The 18,355-nt window shown below is 36.5% G+C and overlaps 1 protein-coding gene across 4 annotated transcripts in view; it reads left to right on the top strand.

Moving 5' to 3' along the window:
• Positions 1 to 17,556, top strand: part of PHACTR2 (phosphatase and actin regulator 2) — a 253,511-nt gene extending 235,955 nt beyond the window's left edge. For all 4 annotated transcript variants that reach the window (XM_063443313.1, XM_063443311.1, XM_063443314.1 and 1 more), the window contains 8 exons: positions 86 to 587; positions 1,899 to 2,089; positions 5,172 to 5,328; positions 6,711 to 6,766; positions 11,710 to 11,771; positions 12,667 to 12,804; positions 15,355 to 15,431; positions 16,632 to 17,556. In XM_063443313.1, coding sequence (XP_063299383.1) covers positions 86 to 587; positions 1,899 to 2,089; positions 5,172 to 5,328; positions 6,711 to 6,766; positions 11,710 to 11,771; positions 12,667 to 12,804; positions 15,355 to 15,431; positions 16,632 to 16,647 — 1,199 coding nt within the window. In that variant the 3' untranslated portion in view covers positions 16,648 to 17,556. The remainder of the gene's footprint in view (positions 1 to 85; positions 588 to 1,898; positions 2,090 to 5,171; positions 5,329 to 6,710; positions 6,767 to 11,709; positions 11,772 to 12,666; positions 12,805 to 15,354; positions 15,432 to 16,631) is intronic.
• The last annotated feature ends 799 nt before the right edge of the window (positions 17,557 to 18,355 follow it).

The following is an 18,355-nucleotide window of genomic DNA, read 5'->3' as shown; positions in this document are numbered from 1 at the left end:
CATATTTGTAGATAAATGATAAGTGGAGCCATTAAAGTATTTCACTCCACTGAACAGCTTTTTGTTTTGTCTTTTATTGATTTAGTTGTTTCTTCCAACACTAAGAAGTCAAGTTCCACAAAGACTTCTTCAACCACTACTGTGTCTTCTTCATCACGGTCTAAATCTTCAAAGGACCAAGTATCTAGCAAAAGTGTATCATCTAGCCTTCAAAGAGGCAAAAAGCTACCCAGCAAATCTTCTTCTGGATCAATAGAGTTGGAGCATCAACACACATCCTCACACAAAACTAATTCTCAAACCCAAAAGAGAGCAGAAAAGAAAGACCTGCCACCACAACACTTGGGCGAAGAAACACCAGAGATCAGCATTAAGGAGCCTACTACTTCAAAGCTACAGTCTACTTCTCCTGCATTAAAGCATCTGGGTAAAACATTGCTTAACGTACCGAACTCAGAGATTGAAGGGAGCAAGCCTGATCAGGAAACCACTATTTCTGAACGGAACCAGCTTCAAAATGTTGGAGACAGCAAACCTGCCACACAGGATGGAGAAATGACAAGTGCAAGTGAAGAAAAGGCACCAAGGTAAAAATGTTAATTAATTTTATAAATGTTGACAAATAATCTGTAAGATCAGCTATATCAGTACAATCATTGCATGCTGAGAAATCAGGATCCTATGGTTCCATTTGTATTTTTAAAGGTCATACAACTGTGCAATGCACCATTCTAATGAGGTACGCAAAACCTGCCCTACATCCATGCAATAACTAAGGACCCCACAATTAAACGGTATACTGACAATGTATGTCTCATTAATAAAAAAAAACAACAACAATATATTCTATGAGTGTGTCTACATGATTCAACAACATTCCTGATATAGAATATATTGTTATGTTCATTATTCTGTATAGTAGTAATAGTTAATAGTCTGTTGGCTAAGGTAAATGTGGTTTGTTTTTGGTTTAGCCATGCTATTTAGTGAAACATATTACAAGAAACCAAAGCTAACCCTTCTTTAAGATAGTTAAGATAATCTCATACTTTCATAAGGGGTTAAAATGTCACAACTGGTTTACCAAAAAATGCAAATGTACATGAAATAGACCTCAACAAAGAGTTTTATTCAGAGTATGGAATATATGTCTCAATTTAATAAGCTTTCCAAATGATTCAATACTGTTAGGAAAACTTTCCAAATGATTTATCTACAGAAATACCCTTCTGTATATAAATAATTTGGAACGTTTCTCTTACAGTATTAAATCATTAGGAAAGGTTCTTAAATCAAGGTCATGGTAATTGAGAAAACTTGCAATTTAAATGTGTTAACTGCACCTAATCAAGAGATCTTCCACTGGAGCACTGGTGAAGTTAAAAGATAATGTTTCTCTTCCTTGTTAAAGTTGGAACGAAGTATAAGTAAGATAATAGAATTCTAAAAACATATTTAAATATTTTGGTAAGAGTAAGCCAAGATAAAGTAAAGGTTCCTATATGTTTATAGAAAAAAAAAAAGGTACGAACCAGTAGTATACTCTCTGTATATTATTATTTTTACAGAGACTCAAATTATATTCACAAACTTGGGGACTGAAACTTGGGCACCCAAGTTCAGTAATACATCATTTAATAGTACTATAGTACATGCTGAAATACCTTTCCGATTAGTCTTCACTGTACTGGGGTATGCAATACCACTACAGACTACAAAACATATTATTGTGGGGTTTACTGACAATTTTTTGACTTATGGTATGTTTGTAGTAGTATTATTATATCTAATCTATGTATTATGATTTATGTATTTACTCTGTATTCTCACGGAGATCATAGTGAAATGTTATTCTCCATGCTACAAATCACCATGTGTTGTGTTACTTTTCCTTATAGTGAGGTCCCTGTCGAGAACCAGGAGGACAATACAAGTTTTGTAAGTCAGGAGACGACAGATGATCCTTCAGAAACTTCTCTGAATCCCGATGTTGACAGCGAATGCAAAGAGAGCCAGATTAGCGACTCTGACTCTGATGGACCCATTTTATACACGGACGATGATGATGATGATGACGACAGCACTGAAAGTACGTTTTCACTATGCACAATATAAAATAAATCAATAGCTTGTGAGAGGATGGTCCAGGCACTCAAGTTCAATTCAGTGGGCAGATTTATTGGAGCAAAATAGAAACAATGTTTCGACCCGCAACAGGATCTTTGTCAAATCACAGAAAACACAAAAAGTTTATATACAAAGTGCAGATTTTTAATGTGCTAGCACAAAATGTGCAAAATAAAGTACTGTCACAACAAAGAAAGTATTACTCCACTATTACAAAAATAGTTTATTGCATGTATGGTGGGAGCCAAACACACTGGGAGTTCTTGTGCTTTCTCCAAACAGTTTTGAAAACCATTTCCTTTGTAGTATTAGAATATTACATATTTATACTGACTGTGTAGCTTTCTCCACATGTTATAGCCCTCTAAGACAGTTGAAAGCAGTCCATATAATTTGTGGTGAGCAGAGTTACAACCAGTATTTATATGGTGCAGTCCATACAAACACAATTGAAAAAAAGATCCAGCAGTCCTTCATAGTTCCATTATTCTACTTTGTGACAGCCTAATCAAGAGAATGTATGATATTTTTGTCATAACAAAGGAGCATTTAACCTAATTGAATACATATTAAAGGTACTATATTCACCAAAACAACTTTAGCTTAATGAAGCAGTTTTGGTATATAGATCATTCCCCTGCAGCCCCACTACTCAATTCTCTGACATTTGGGAGATAAATCACTTTGTTTATACAGCCCTAGTCACACCATCCTGCATGTGACTTACACAGCCTTCCTAAACACTTCCTGTAAAGAGTCATCTAATGTTTAAACTTCCTTTATTGCAAATTCTGTTTAATTTAGAATTTCTTGTCTCCTGCTCTATTAATTGCCTTCTAAGCCCTGCAGGCGCCTCCTGTGTGTGATTAAAGTTCAATTTATAGATCAGGAGATAAAAACTTTTAACCCCTTAAGGACCAAACTTCTGGAATGAAAGGGAATCATGACATGTCACACACGTCATGTGTCCTTAAGGGGTTAAATTAAGTTACAACTGATTGTAAATGAAATAATTTTTATGTAGGCTCTGTGAGTCACAGCCAAGGGAAGTGTGGCTAGGCTTGCATAAACAGAAATGAAAGTGATTTAACTCCTAAATGGCACTGAATTGAGCAGGGAAATTTCAGAGGCATGACCTATAAACCAAAACTGCTTCATTAAGCTAAGCTTGTTTTGGTGACTATAGTGTCCCTTTAAGTAAACATATTTGCCCAGAATAAACACACTAGTCATTGGACTTACATTAATAAACACAACATGTCCCCCACCTACCATGTGCACAGTCATACTGAACCTTAAAGGAACACTATAGTGTCATGAACACAAACATGTATTCCTAACCCTATAGTATTAAATCCACCGTTTAGGTGATTCCCCCCTCCACCCCCCTTTGAAAATTTTAAAACTCACCTTATTTCAAGTGCCACGCTGGTCTGCTGCCTCTGGCCCCGCCCTGATCCGCCTCTTTGGTGACATCATCAGAATTTCATATTTCTAGCAAGTCTAATGTTTTCCCATAGGTAAAGCATTGGATTAGCTGAAATCGGCAAAGAGGCAGGATGGGGACGGGGCCAAACACCATTTTAGCCAATCAGCACCTTCTCATAGAGATGCATTGAATCAACACTGCGCCAGGAAGCGCCTCCAGTGGCCATCTAAGGAGTGGCCACTTGGAGGTGTCCCTAGGGGTCAATGTAAACACTGCCATTTCTCTGAAAAATGGCTGAAGGCAAAGATTATCCTCACCAGAACAACTACAGATGCTCCTCACTTACCGACTGGGTTCTGTTCTTATGACCCGGTGGTAAAACAAATTGGTTGGTAAGTTAGGCGTATGTGCAGATCTATGTTCGGGGAAATTTCCCTGAACATAGACAAGCGCAGCAGAGCAGACAATCCCTCAAATCTATGTTCGGGGAACGTTCCCCAAACATAGTTTAGAGGGATTCTCTGATCTGGTGCGCTTGTCTATGTTCCGTCGCAAAATAGGCAGGTTGCAAAGTGAGGACCACCTGTACATTAAGCTGTAGTTGTTCTGGTGACTATAGTGTCCCTTTAAAGATGACTTGTCAGTAGACAAGCTTTCTGCTTTAGTTCATTATTCAATATTAATATAACTAAAACATTTAATTGATAAAGTTACATTAAGCCCAAGTTGCACGTGTTCACTTTAGAAAGGAAAAGTCTTAGATGGGTTATGCTCATTTATTAATTTCAGCAGTAGTATAAAAGTAATAAAAAGTCATCAATAAGGATGTGAGCAAAAAATATTTCAACTACAACAAAGGAATAGTTATTTAAATTTCACATTATGAAAATATATCAGGGAGATGATTTGTTACATAAGGTTCTGATAATATACTGTATAAATGTGTGTGTTTATGTATGTGTGTCTATATAATACAGAAACAAGAGTGTTGCACTCACCTGAACATGCATTTATTTTAAAGGTGCTGCTGGGGCCAATTCATACAACATACAAGATCCAGTTCATGTACTCAGTCACTAACTAAACAGCAACTTCAAAGCTCAACAAATTTAAATAAAAAAAAAAAACCTGACTTGGAGATTTAGTTATAGTATATGATCATACATTGCGTAAGCCAAGATTGGGGTACATTTGCTTTCTGGCAGGCTTATGCAATGTATGATCATATACTGTAACTAAACCCACATTATTTTTGCGTGAGTCAGATTTTTTACTGGTTGCTGGCTGCTGTATAGTTAGTGAGTTAGTTGATATATTTATACACACACAAAGCTGTGCTTATTTTTTAAACGGTTGGAGAACGTTTGATCATCAAATGGTTCTTAGTTGGGCAGAAAAATAAAACAAAGACAAAGCCTGATGAATAATTTCTATAAATCCTATGAGGTATAAAACCTGTATCTTGCTCTTTCGTGTACTCTGTATGGTGATATACTAATGTTAAAGATATGTTGACCCATCAAGATATTTTAAGCTTCTTATTTTCCAAGGTTGTGATGTGAAGTACATTCTGTTGCATAAAAAATACTTTATATTGTTTTTTTGTTTATTTTAGGTTCTTTAGCAAGTAAAATCAGAAGAAGAGATACACTCGCTATCAAACTTGGCAATAGGCCATCCAAAAAGGACCTTGAAGACAAAAATATTCTTCCAAGGAGTTCTGAAGAGGAAAGGCAGGAGCTCTGGCAGCAGATTGGAACAAAGCTAGTGAGGTACTTCTACCCATCACAATATTAGAATTCAGAGTTTCACATTGTGCGTTATGTGTTGCCCATAGGATTTTTAACCTTTGTTAATTATCACCCTTGGTATCAATTTCCCTGATTATTAAAAGATATCAAATCTCTCATCATTCTTCCTTGTGACACATCAGTACTCAAATACACAAATCACAATCTAATCGTTCTCTCCTATACAGCTCCAGATCTTCTCCCGCTACCATTCTTACCTCCCGCTAAATAGCTTGCAAGAGCAGGGAACCTATTCCTTTTATAGGAGTATGAAGCTTGATGTATGCTAAATTCTTACATAGTTATAAAGGTTGAAAAAAAGGGTCGGGTTTCACACTTGCCTGCTTCTGCTCTTGACCAAAAAGATACAAAACTCAAAATGAACCAAAAAATACCCTCAGCATTGAGAATATGTATAACAGGAGGCATGATTATTCATCTCTGAATTATTTTTATTTTTTTATGACTCAATAAAAAATGTATTTTTACTAAATGTCGATTAGCAACAAAAGATCAGATGACTGAGTTGTAGCAGGGCACCAATAGGCTTGTCGTCACCAAGTCTGAGAGAAGTACACATGACTAAGTTTCACACCTGGCCAGAGGGACACAGCTTGCCTCAAAGGAAATAATCTACCGTAATTTGAATATATTTTGCTGTGATCTGACACAGCAAGGTCTTATAACAGCCATAGTAACCCTGAAAATGCTGCAATCAGCCATGGCATTTCCTGTAACAGGGCAGGCAAATTAACCCTTCCAGTGCTGTAATCAGTCATACCACCCCATTAGGTAACCAGGCCATGCATCCACAACTCACATCACAGTTTTTTTTAACAATATTTCCATAGTGCAACAGTGAATCTTGTTCACAGGTCATCAGAAAATGTTATTTTATTAACATTGCATGTCTGCCCAAGTCTGTTAATTTGTCTTATTTTCTGCTAAGACTGTATTTCTTTACCAAGTTTTGCAAATCTGCAAATAATGGCCTGTGACTTCCAATGCTATTCCAATGCTATTTGCAAGAATTAATAAACTAATTAAATAGAAGTAGACTTCGGACACAACCTTGTGGTACTCAACTCATTACATTTATCTAGTTACCATTTGTATAAACAAGCATACAAACTTGTAGAAATGTGAATTATCAGGAATTCATAGTAAATCCCCAACTTTTTGACCAAACTAGCTTAACTGAAACCATAACTTGGAGAATTGATTTCAAAATGAGCACAGAACTGGACTTAATACATTACCTGTGTTATGTATTTGTAGAATAAGTCAATGTGAGGCAGTATGCATTAGATGATGCAAACAGATTAAAGTAATTCAAATGCTTCTATTCAATTATCTTTTTGCAGGAGACTAAGTCAAAGACCCACCACTGAAGAACTAGAGCAAAGAAACATCTTGAAGCGTAAGTATATACCATAAATAATAAAATAGACATAATTCAGAAAGCTTCGTGATGATGCCATCCATCAAGCTTTAATGTTTTTTTTAATGCACGGTTACTCTTAGGTTTGAGTTCCTAAGGACTGAAACATTATTGGTGATAAATGATTTCTTAAAATGTTGAAAAGCTGTACTAGTTCTACCTACATAATCAGATTTTTTTTTTTTTTTTTTTTTTTTAACATTTTGCATTTCCATTTCCCTTTAAAGGAACACTCGAACAGTCATAAACACTACAGCTTTCTGTAATAACTAGGGTGCCAGGAGTGCCCTGGCACTCTTTCAGAGTATGTAGTCACACCAGGGCCGGACTGGAAAATTGAAGCAGCCCTGGACTGCGAAAAAATTCTATACAAACTCAACAATGTGTCGTGCCAGATTAGTGTGCAACTACAAAGGCGTAAAAGATAACTTAAAATGAATAGGGCTTCAAAATAAACAAAAGAGTGGATTTGTTTTGAGTAGACATTTCACATATTAAGGAAACACAGGCAGAGATACATTCCCATCACCCCGCAAAAAAAATGCATTTACACGCCTTGAATTTATTGTCATCTTTTTGTGGTTCTTATGCCATTTCTTGATCGTCTAAGCCACTTCAGTGTATCTTATCCCCCATTTTCCCCCTTACACTCCTTTTGTGTGTCTCTTACAACCTAATTTTTTTTATCATTTACTCCCCTAGCCCCTATGTGTTCTCTTTTTACCCTTCTTCAGGACCTCTGTATGTCTCTTTCCCCAAGTCCTTTTTGTGTGTCCTCTCCAAGGCCCTTTTGTGTGTTGCTTAGCCCCAACCCCTTTGTGTGTCTCTTTTTCCCCTTCCCCAGCTCCTCAGTGTGTCTCATACATCTGCCCCAGCAAATCTGTGTGTCTCTTTCTCCCCCAAACCCAACTGTGCCTCTCCTCTCACCCAGCCCCTCTGTGTCTCTGATCCCCCCCTGTGAATCAATTTCCCCAAACCCCTCTGTGTGTCTCCTCCCCCTAGCCAATCTGTGTGTCTCTTTCCTGCACAAGCCCCTTTGTGTGTCTCCTTTCCCCACTCCTTTCCTCACCACTGTGCCTCTCCTCCCCCGAGCCCCTCTGTGTGTCTCCTCCCCCACCAGCTCCTCCATGTGTCAGGAAAACAACCTCAAGTGGTTTGTTTACCCCTGCAATAGAAACATTTCCTTATCTACTAAAGTGCAATGTTCTTTATTTCAGGTGAAAATGCCAGGGGTACAGCATCCAGATAACTTCATTGAGATTAAGTTGTTTGGGTGCATATAGTGTCCCTTTAACATACTGCTCTGTGTATAAACCTCACTTTATACAATGCTCAGTGTGGACACATATTCCATCCACAGATCACACCTTTTATGATATTCGTCAGGTGAAACAAAATTAGTCTTTTCTACTTTGATTGTGACTGGCTGTTACGTAGAGTTCCTTGAAAGATAGTTTTGCAAAATCAGTTGTAAAATAAAAGACAGTAAAGATCAACATCATACAGAATGTTTCAGTGGTGTCAGCAGAAAAACTGTTAACATGAAAATAAGCAAGCAGAAAAATTTTGTGGGTTCATACAGGCAATTACTTCATGCCTAATATCAACTCAGCTGTGATTCATGCATGAGGGATATTTAAAGGGCTAGTCACCTTGAATCAAGCTAGCGAGTGGAAGTAGCACTGGCTGATTTTATTGCTGACTAAGATCCTTTCCTAATATTTTACCTATCTGAAAAATAGTAAATAGACCCCTGATTGTACAAACTCATTGTACATACTAGCACACCTATCTGTATTCAGTGCTCACTATGTGCCCTAGATGTGTGCCATGCCAAATGGCTAAGTGTACATCTAGCTTTTCACAATGCTGACTGTACACACTTGGCTTTACATAATGCTGAGTATACACTAACCAGAGTTTAGACCATGCGGAGTAATCACATGTAGCACTACTCTAGCACTCACAGTTCAGTTCCAATACATAAATGGATCTGTATAAATATTAATAAAATGAAGATCCTGTATTATCAAAGACCCCACAGCATACAATGCTCAGTGTATACATATGGCTAGTGTAGAGAGGCCTGTGATTTGTATTGCACTTTCCCAAATCAAGCCCAATAATTCCTACCTTTAAATAAAATGCTTTCAGCTGTGAGGTGTTTTGAGTTTTTTTTTGGTTTTTTTTTAACTTATTTGAGGCAAAAGATACGCCCACAAATGACTTCTTTCATTACTTTGAAATTAACAATTATGAAAAAACGCCTGCTGTTGCTAAAAAATTAGCAATTATTCTAGCTGGTGCACAGTACACATAAAATGTGTTCTTTTTTTTTATTAACAAAGAAATGTACCGGTACTTTAATAATATATTTTACAGTTCAACAAAACATGCAATATATTGTTATGTTTCCCTATGTGCCTTTGCACCTAATTTTCAATGCCAGGAAACCACCTTCAGAATATAATTGTACAAACAGCTGAATAAACACAAAAAGGGAACATTCGCACAATGGGTTTTACTTGAAACCTTTCATTCCCTGAAGAGGCGACTTCAAGCACCTGCTTAGCGTTAAAGAACAAAATCACATTGAATATGCAGTTTTGCCAATTCTCAGTGTCAGAGAACCTGCTCATTGGGTGTCAAAATGAACCACAAGACATACAAATTTCAGCAACAATCATTTTACACGTGGCACATGCATCACAGTAAGTGCCAACAATCACACGTATGTGTACAAAACATCACATATCTAGTATATCATTTCTTTGATAGTGACATTTTCTCAGTCACTTATCCCAGTAATGCCAGCAAGTCTACTATATATTATCAAGTTGTGCAAAAGTCTCTCACTGACCATTACTCTTTAATAAGGAGGAGGAGTGACTTACGGTATTTTAAATTTCCATGACCACCCATGAGTATAATCTCGAGTGATTTGAGCTAAACTGCAGTCGCAATAAAAAAAGGCATCAAGAATGTCATAAAAATAGCCGTTTCTTTTTTTTTTTATCCCTTGAGATTTACATTCATATGCTTCCTTGCACACTACTTTATATTTATATACACACACACATTGTGAGAATAAATAAGGCAGGGTGTGATAATAAGAACATGTCAATATATTAATAGGCATTTTGCTAAATGTATTTTGTTCATTATGAGTGTTTGATTCTGCCCGGTCCTGTGTAACATGATGGGCATGATACAGCCAAGACAGCAGAAAGTGTTCATTGCACTTTCTAGCATGATACTTGTCACTTAGCATGTTAAAGAAGGCAACACAAATTATTCTTGCCCCCCTGCTCAACAATTTACATAATGACACAGGGGATCTCATACTTTTTTATTCCTAACTTTATCCATTGTGATCCAAAGATCTTTTTTCATCACTTAATACTGCTTTAAGTAGCAGGCCAAGTAAAAAAAGTTTGCCTGACTCTTCTTGCCCCAAGGCCCCTGGTGCATAGAGTGTCTTTTAAAAAAAACAATCACGTGGCTCATGTCGTGCACATTCCAGAATGCCATAATTAGACCCCAAGAAACTTCGGCCAGGGATAGAAATTGAGACCTCAACTAAAATATAGCAATCTCAATTTGGTTAGAACACAAAGATGTATCCTAGGGACAGATAGAGCATTTGAGGTTGTGAGGCTGTGAGGAGTGGTACCCTGTGTGATCTTCTGCTGCTGTAAAAAATAAAAAAGTTATACCTATAAGTGCAAATGTGTGTCTTGAATTTATTGATGAGATCACATCCCCAGATATATGGTGTATATTCAATCCTATTCTTGTATGGTAACAACATAAAACTTTGTATTTAAACAGCTATTTAGGTCCCCGGTCCCCTCAGATTGGAAATAAAAGGTGTTTGAATGTACCTTTTCTCCACCTCTGTGTATGTCTTGCTGTGGCTGGCCTTGCCTCATGGCTCAGATCATCAATCATGACGATTTTAGCAAATCCACTGCTTTCATATAGGAAAGCATTATAAGGCTATTGCACATGCGCGTCAAAGCACAATGCTGCGCCAATCAGCATCTCCTCAGAGAGATGCATTAAACCAATGCATCTCCATGGGGAAATTTCAGCCCCTCTTTGCACAGCGTGAAGAGGCTGAACGTAGAACTAGGAAGCACCTCTATTGGCCTTCTTAGTGACTGGTACAAGAGGTGTTGCTAGACATCAATGTAAACATTGCCTTTTCTCTGAAAAAGGCAGTGTTTACAGTGATAAAACTGCAGGGACATGATATAGACACCATAACCACTACATTAAGCTGTATTGGTTTTCGTGACTATAGTGTTCCTTTAAGGCAAAAGTAAGACATTCTGCTGTTTGACGTATTGTTTCCTGAGAAATGCTCTTCTGCATAGCTGAGATCTACTAGACCACCATATCATGGGAAAAAAGTGTATTTGCATTACCCAAAATAAGTCCTTTATGTCCATGATCCTATGAAGTTGATTTATCAAAGTATTGCTGACATTTTCTTGCTTAATGTTGGCACAATATGTTAATAACAGGGTTTTTTTTTTAATGTGCAACTTTTTTGCACCCTAACAGCTATTTGTGAAAGTACACGATTATTCTGCCAACTCAACAGATTTATGAATTCTGGCAGAATTTACTATGAAGAAAACAATATTTTTTTAGATCCCTTTAGTAAATACAATCAAAATAATATGAAATGTAATTGTTACTTTTAAGAACACTAGGGTAAATACCCATCATAACCACCACAGGAACTATTTCTTTAATACACATTAGAAGCAGTGTGATAAATGAAATTGTATTATAACAATTATACTTAAATATGTATCTTACAAATATATATCTATCTTACTTTTTTAAAAGGCAGTTCAATAAATACAGCATTAATTTACAAATAATATGTATAATTTTTTATTTACTATTAGAAAAAAACGAAGAGGAAGAGCAAGAAGCAAGAAGAGAACTGAAACGTCGGCTAACAAGAAAGGTAACATGTGATTTGTGTTTAGTTCCTTAACGTAAATCTTTACATAACAACTGGTAAATTGTGGTGATATACTGCTTTGGAAACAAACATTTATTAAAACACAAGTTTTAAAAACACACCAATTGTGAAAAATGGATTCACATTGCAATCATCATATACATCATCATAGACCTTTTACAGGCACGAACTGTCCACTGTATTTAGCATTAGAAGACTTCTAAAGGCCTACAGATGGGAAATAGGACATTTTTAAAGGGACAATGCAAGCACCACACCCACACCAGAGTGCTGTATTAGTTATAAAGCCAAGAATGTCCTGAGCCCCCCATTTTACACTGATTTGACTTCTTACCTCGGGTTCGCCAGGGATGCTCCACACCTCCACTGTTGCTCTATGAGAGACGGAATTCTCTTCTTTGATCTGCCACCACCAGGAAAACCCTGTTGAACATGGTTGAACAACACCTTGCTACTTTTAGATATAAGGCAAAATAAAGAAAGAGGTATACTTATGAGCTGCCTTGTAACAAGTGCATTTGAACATGTAGTCAGGCTGCACTTTATATTGGTGTCCCCAGAAGCTGGTCAGTGGAGGAGATATTTACACATTGGTTTAGGGGTCTCAAATTTTGGACTTTCCTGCCACATTGTGAACTGTAAGCCTGTGTAAACATTCCAACTTTCATATTTTGTTCACCAAAGTTCACTGTTTAATTATTAAATCCCTTGAACTAATTGTTTACTTTAAGTTACTAGCTCTTTAGACAGATATGACATTTGATCTGCATTAATAAACACCATAGGTTCATATTTAAAATCGCTTCTACATCCTTTTGACAACACTTGTGACCTAAATTGAAACAACTTGTCTTTTCTGTCTGCTCTCCATTTACAGCTCAGCCTGAGGCCATCAGTAGCTGAACTGCAGGCCAGGCGTATCTTGCGCTTCAATGAGTATGTAGAGGTTACAGATTCTCTGGACTATGACCGGCGAGCCGATAAACCCTGGGCAAGGTTAACTCCCGCTGATAAGGCAAGGACATGAATTCATCGCAACTGTACAGTAATTAATAAGCTTCCATGTATACTTTATTTCATTAGAGACACACTTTTATTATGGAGCTCTCTCCCATTGTGCTTTGTATGTATGGGTTAATGTTAGAATCATTGATTCAAAACAGCCCTCCAGGTACAGGACAATTCATGTAGGGAATTCTAGTTAAAGATCAAGTAATTAAATCACAAGGCTTTTTGATTTGGGTGGGATAGGGATGGTACCGGAATACAACATAAAAGCATATATTTACCCTTAATTCATCTTGTATCAATACAGATATATTCATATTTGTATGTAGAATAGAATGAAATGTGTGTTGGAAACAAAACATACTTGCTTCTGTACGGAAGGACTGCAGGCTTTAAAAAAATAAATAAAACTTTGAACTAAAGTAAAAAAAAAAAAAAAGAAGGAACAAAGAATATTATCAAGGAATTTGCCAGTATAAGAAATAAATTGGATCAGCAGATGGTGAGCCTCTCAACCACATACAACAAAATGCCAGAAACAGCAATGGATAGAAACAGATTAAAGGTTCAGAAGCTGGGTATTGTTCCATCAATCCCAACACCAGGGATCATAACTGGTGTTTGTTTTACCAGAGCCAAGCCAGACCTTCTACACTTAACCCTCCTACAGGCCGCCAGCTTGCACAAACCTGAATCTAGTGCACTTATTATAATGGAATACCCTCTGTACATTCTGAAATTATTACTTGTTTTGAATTATTCTAATTAAGAGAACTGTTCTTTCTCTCCATCTGTTAGGGAATTACATTAAAGCAGTCCAGACAGCCTACGAAGTCTCAAGAATACGTTTAATTATTGCATGAGCAGATTATTCTGCATAGTCACACTTTTTCTTCAGTAAGCTGTTATTGAATACCCTTTACTAATTTTGTGACATTTTATCTATTTTCACACCTCAAGTGAGCATTGGGAGGCAATTCAGATTATATTGTGGTTGCGTCTTTCTTTGCTGCTATCATCAACATAGCTCCTTGGTTGACTTTGCAATTATTATCTCATTCAGCGCCAATTATTATTATCTCATTCAGCGCCACTGCCGACTACGTCTCGGCAGATGTTGCCCTTAATTGTCTGGTCCAATCTAGTGGCCCTAATAGAGGAGTATGGTGGCATGATGCATAAGCTTCCAAATACTTCTCACAGGAAAGCATTGAATGCAATGGAATGTGACCAGCTTTTACCCAGTCGTGGTAGATGAAGCACTTCTAGTGACTGTCTAAAAGACAGCTACTAGAGGTGTATTTAGCACTGGAACATAAACATTGCAGTTTCTACAAAACTGCAATGTTTTACATTGCAGGGCTAAAATGACAGGGCCACTGCACACTGACCACTTCGTTGAGATGACGTGGTCTAGATGATTTTAATGGTCATTTACACATTGTTAATATATTCTTATTATGGTTAAAAATCTTTCACTCATTTCTTTGGGTTTGGATCTATGTCATATTCAGGAATGATATTATTTGTATCATCTTGCTTTGGTTTTCGAATTTCAGTATCATTACTCATGTCCATTACAATGTGACAGAGCATGATATATGGAGACATTACAGAGTGCTTTATAATGTCAAAGTTCCAAGTTGTCAAAATGTGGAATGATTAGACTGTAATTAAAATAATGGTGACTAAATCCAGAACTACTAGATAAAAGTACCTTAACCCCTTAAGGACACATGCCATGTGTGACATGTCATGATTCCCTTTTATTCCAGAAGCTTGGTCCTTAAGGGGTTGATTGTGGGTTTTTGGGTGTATCCTGCAATAATGGTATATCTTGCAAACTTTGTTGTTTTTTTTCAGTACTTCTAACACATGCACTCTACTTTTGAAAAATTGAGTGCAGTCTGCAGTCAAAAAAGGAAATGTATGTTTATTTGTACCTAAAATACAACAATACATCCCTAATGAATTCCTCTGACAAGGTTTGCTAAAGTCACAGGACCAAGGCCTCGATTTAATAAGCTTCCCAAATCACTTCCTACGTTTAGATAAACTTTCCAAATGATTTATGAACACAAGTCACTATTAAAGTTCTAAAGTTCATGGGATTATTTTTGTTGATAAATCATTTGGAAGTTTTTCTAACAGTATTGAACAGTTTGGAAAGCTTATTAAATCAAAGCTCAAATTAGGGAGTGTGAGTTTTAAACTGACAGATTGCTTAGTGTATCAGTATATTCAAACAATACTGCATGAGACGGCTATAGTGGGTAGCTGTCTAACAGTTGCCATGATGCTGAGCTTGCTAAAAAAAACTTTTTTTTCTTTTTTTTACGCATACCAGTAAGTCCTTTTGGCTCAAAGAGTTAAAGGACAACAGTGTTTTTTTATTTAACAAGCTGCTTGGAAATAAAAGAGCTACAAGCTGGACCCTCTTTATTTCATTGGTTAATGTAATGTGCACAAATGGCTATTAGTTACTTAAAGCATTTCATTTTACTATAGTGCAGTTTAAAGAGGTATTCGTGTTAGTAATATTTACTTTCTTTTTCAGGCTGCAATACGCAAAGAGCTGAATGAATTTAAAAGCACAGAGATGGAAGTGCATGAAGAAAGTCGGCAGTTTACAAGGTAATTTGTGTATAAAAACAAAATGGTGTGCTCACCTCCATTAAAGTCCCCCTAGGACATATCCATAGGCCTATGAATACCTGCTTAGATATAGCATGGAATGTGTAAGTTAAATCACAATATGCTTTTTAAAGCTGTGATATTCGTAAGGTAGATTATGCACAGTGCAGTGTCCATAATGGTAATGATTATATGACCCATTTTTATTCCTTACTACGTGATTTTAAACAGTATCTACTAATACAAGTTACATTTTATACTGCAGTACTTTAAGTCCTGGAGAGTTGGGATGGCGTGACAAAGGTGTTTTATCAAGATTAATTTCCTTAAAAAGACACTCTGGACACCATAGCAGCTTCATCACAATGAAGTTGTTATGGTGCGAGGAGGTCCTGTGCACCTGTGTAACCCTAAGGGGTTAAACTGTTAGTGAACGTTTTTTCCCCCAAATCTGAAAGAGGATGTTGATCGCTCAGCAAGCTATTTCCTTCAATCAGGATGCTTCGGACAAGGCTCCGCTTATGGGCTGAGGTTGTCAGCTGACGCTTTCAGCCTATCACTAACTCCTCGTTCAGAAAACTGAGTGAAAAATATACCTTCTTGCACCATAACAACATTGCGATGAAGTTGTGACATGGTGTCTGGCAGGAGAAATCTAGTTGCTGTGCATCTTGAAAAGGTGTTTAAAATAGTGATGTAATAGAAATGAACAGTGATATCATACCCATGTTTAGCTACACTTTAGTGGTATTGAGTACCTTCCATTTCACAATTAGTCTACCACTCCTAATCTATACAAACACTAGCTGCAGCAATACTCCATTGGCCTTATTGTTGACATTCTATTATTTGTAATTACACATGCAGTCAATACCATTACTGTACATACAGGTTTGCTATGCAGGTACTCTAAATTGGCAATCCTCCTTTTAGGTGCACACAGATGTAGGCATTATTTTTTTATTTATTTGTTTTCATTCCTGCCTAATTAAAGGAAAATCTTTATAGTGGGTGGGTCAGTCAGCTTTATAAAGCCACACTTAACATAAAAGTTGAAAACTACAGCTTGTTTAATTCTATTTTCAAACAGTACTGTGGATATTGTTGGCGCTTTATAAATATTAATAATCATAATAATAAAGTAGCCAGTTGGTTCTGTATTGTTACTACCAGTAACACTGTATACATTTGCTGTTTCAGATTTCACCGTCCATAGTGAAATACAGAAAGTCAACAAAACTAAGCTGGAAATCTGTTTTGAGGAGATCTGTAATTCCTTATGATTTTACACTGCACTGGATCTTCACAGTACATGCACTTGTGGTTGTGAATCAATTCAAATTGGGATAATGGAAAGAAGCACAGATGACTCATTCTTGCAGACAAATACTTTTTTAGCTCTGTGTCTAGGTTACTTGCCAAAGACCAACAGAACCATTTTTTTTTTTTTTTTTTGTTAATTGTACATGGACCCTGAAGTGTAAATTGAAGCGAGACAATCAGGTATGAACAAATAAAGATATAAAACCTTACCATGCATTAAGAAAGGACAGAATGAAAAACTGCCGTGTGTATTGCTGAGTGCAGGTTCTGGTTATCCACGTACACCCGAGTCTTCTACTGCTGATCACGTGACCATACGAAGATCACACGCTTTTTGTAGACATAAGCACGCACACCTTCAGGATTATTATCAGTAATTTATTACTTTATTTGAATGTGGAATTTGTTGGATGTGTGCCAATGAAAAAAGCTGCCTGTCATTTTCTCAATTTCCAGGCACGGCATTTCAGAAGTGTAAAAACGAAGAAGTGTTTTGACCATCAAATTTAGCAGAATTTTACTAACTTATTTGCTGCTGAAAACTAGGGAACATATGAATAACAGTGCCACAGGAAAGATGTGAAATAAATGTATCCCCCAGATGGATATGGAAACAATAATTTTCCAATAAATCCCAATAAAATGCTATTTGACAAATAAAATGTATTTTTTGGACCCTACCCAAACTCCTTTGTGGCAACACTGTAAAGGACTACTCTAAGTGTTCAGAATGAATGTGCAGCCTGCAGGCCACATTAGTGGTCACATCAAAGTTTCTTGCTCACATAAAAATTATATATATATATATATATATATATATATATATATATATATATATATATATATATATGGTTCTAAATATAATTACGAAATTAACCCAGAAATCCTAAAATGCAGGGAGCATTTGACAATCTGACCACTGCCTCAAGCTACACTAACATGACAAGCAATCATGTAGTAAGGCAGACCTATAATAACCAGCATGCCGTGTAATCCCCAAAATTACGCCAGCTGGTCCTTTTTGAACTCCTTCGAAATAATGTTTGCATGTGGATCAATAAATTGTTGTTCTTAAACTTTGAGGCATTCACTTTTGATTCTACCTTACTGCGGCCCCTGTTGATAAAAATGTATTAAACCAAACAACAATTAAATGTGAATTGTAAATTGAGAATGTTCTTACTAATATTAAAATTGTAAAGTATAATATGTTTGTTTCATAGTGCACTGTAGGCTGTCTTCTATAATGGTTACACAAAAAAAAAAATGACAAAAATATATCTAGTACTTATCGTTTCTTTACAGAAGCAACATATATTCTGCTTAGCATTAATAATTTTACTCCCACTATATAATCACTTTGGAAGGACCAGTTAACCAGGAACATGGCTTTAAGGATGTAAGATTTTTGACCAAGAAGCATTATTTATGTGTGCAATACTTTAAATATAATTGTGACATAGAATGACAGGGTAACTTGAGCAATAGAAAGGAAGATACGAGTTTGCAGTCTGGGTTATTAAATATTACGTTGTCAATGTGCCAGATATTTACTGATTATTACATAAGTTTCAATGGGCCAAACCACTATGTTTACAATA

The sequence above is a fragment of the Pelobates fuscus genome, chromosome 2 (assembly GCF_036172605.1).
Source record: "Pelobates fuscus isolate aPelFus1 chromosome 2, aPelFus1.pri, whole genome shotgun sequence".
In the NCBI taxonomy this organism is placed as follows: domain Eukaryota; kingdom Metazoa; phylum Chordata; class Amphibia; order Anura; family Pelobatidae; genus Pelobates; species Pelobates fuscus.
The sequence above is the reverse complement of the archived record's forward strand: the minus strand, read 5'-3'. Positions and strand labels throughout refer to the sequence as shown.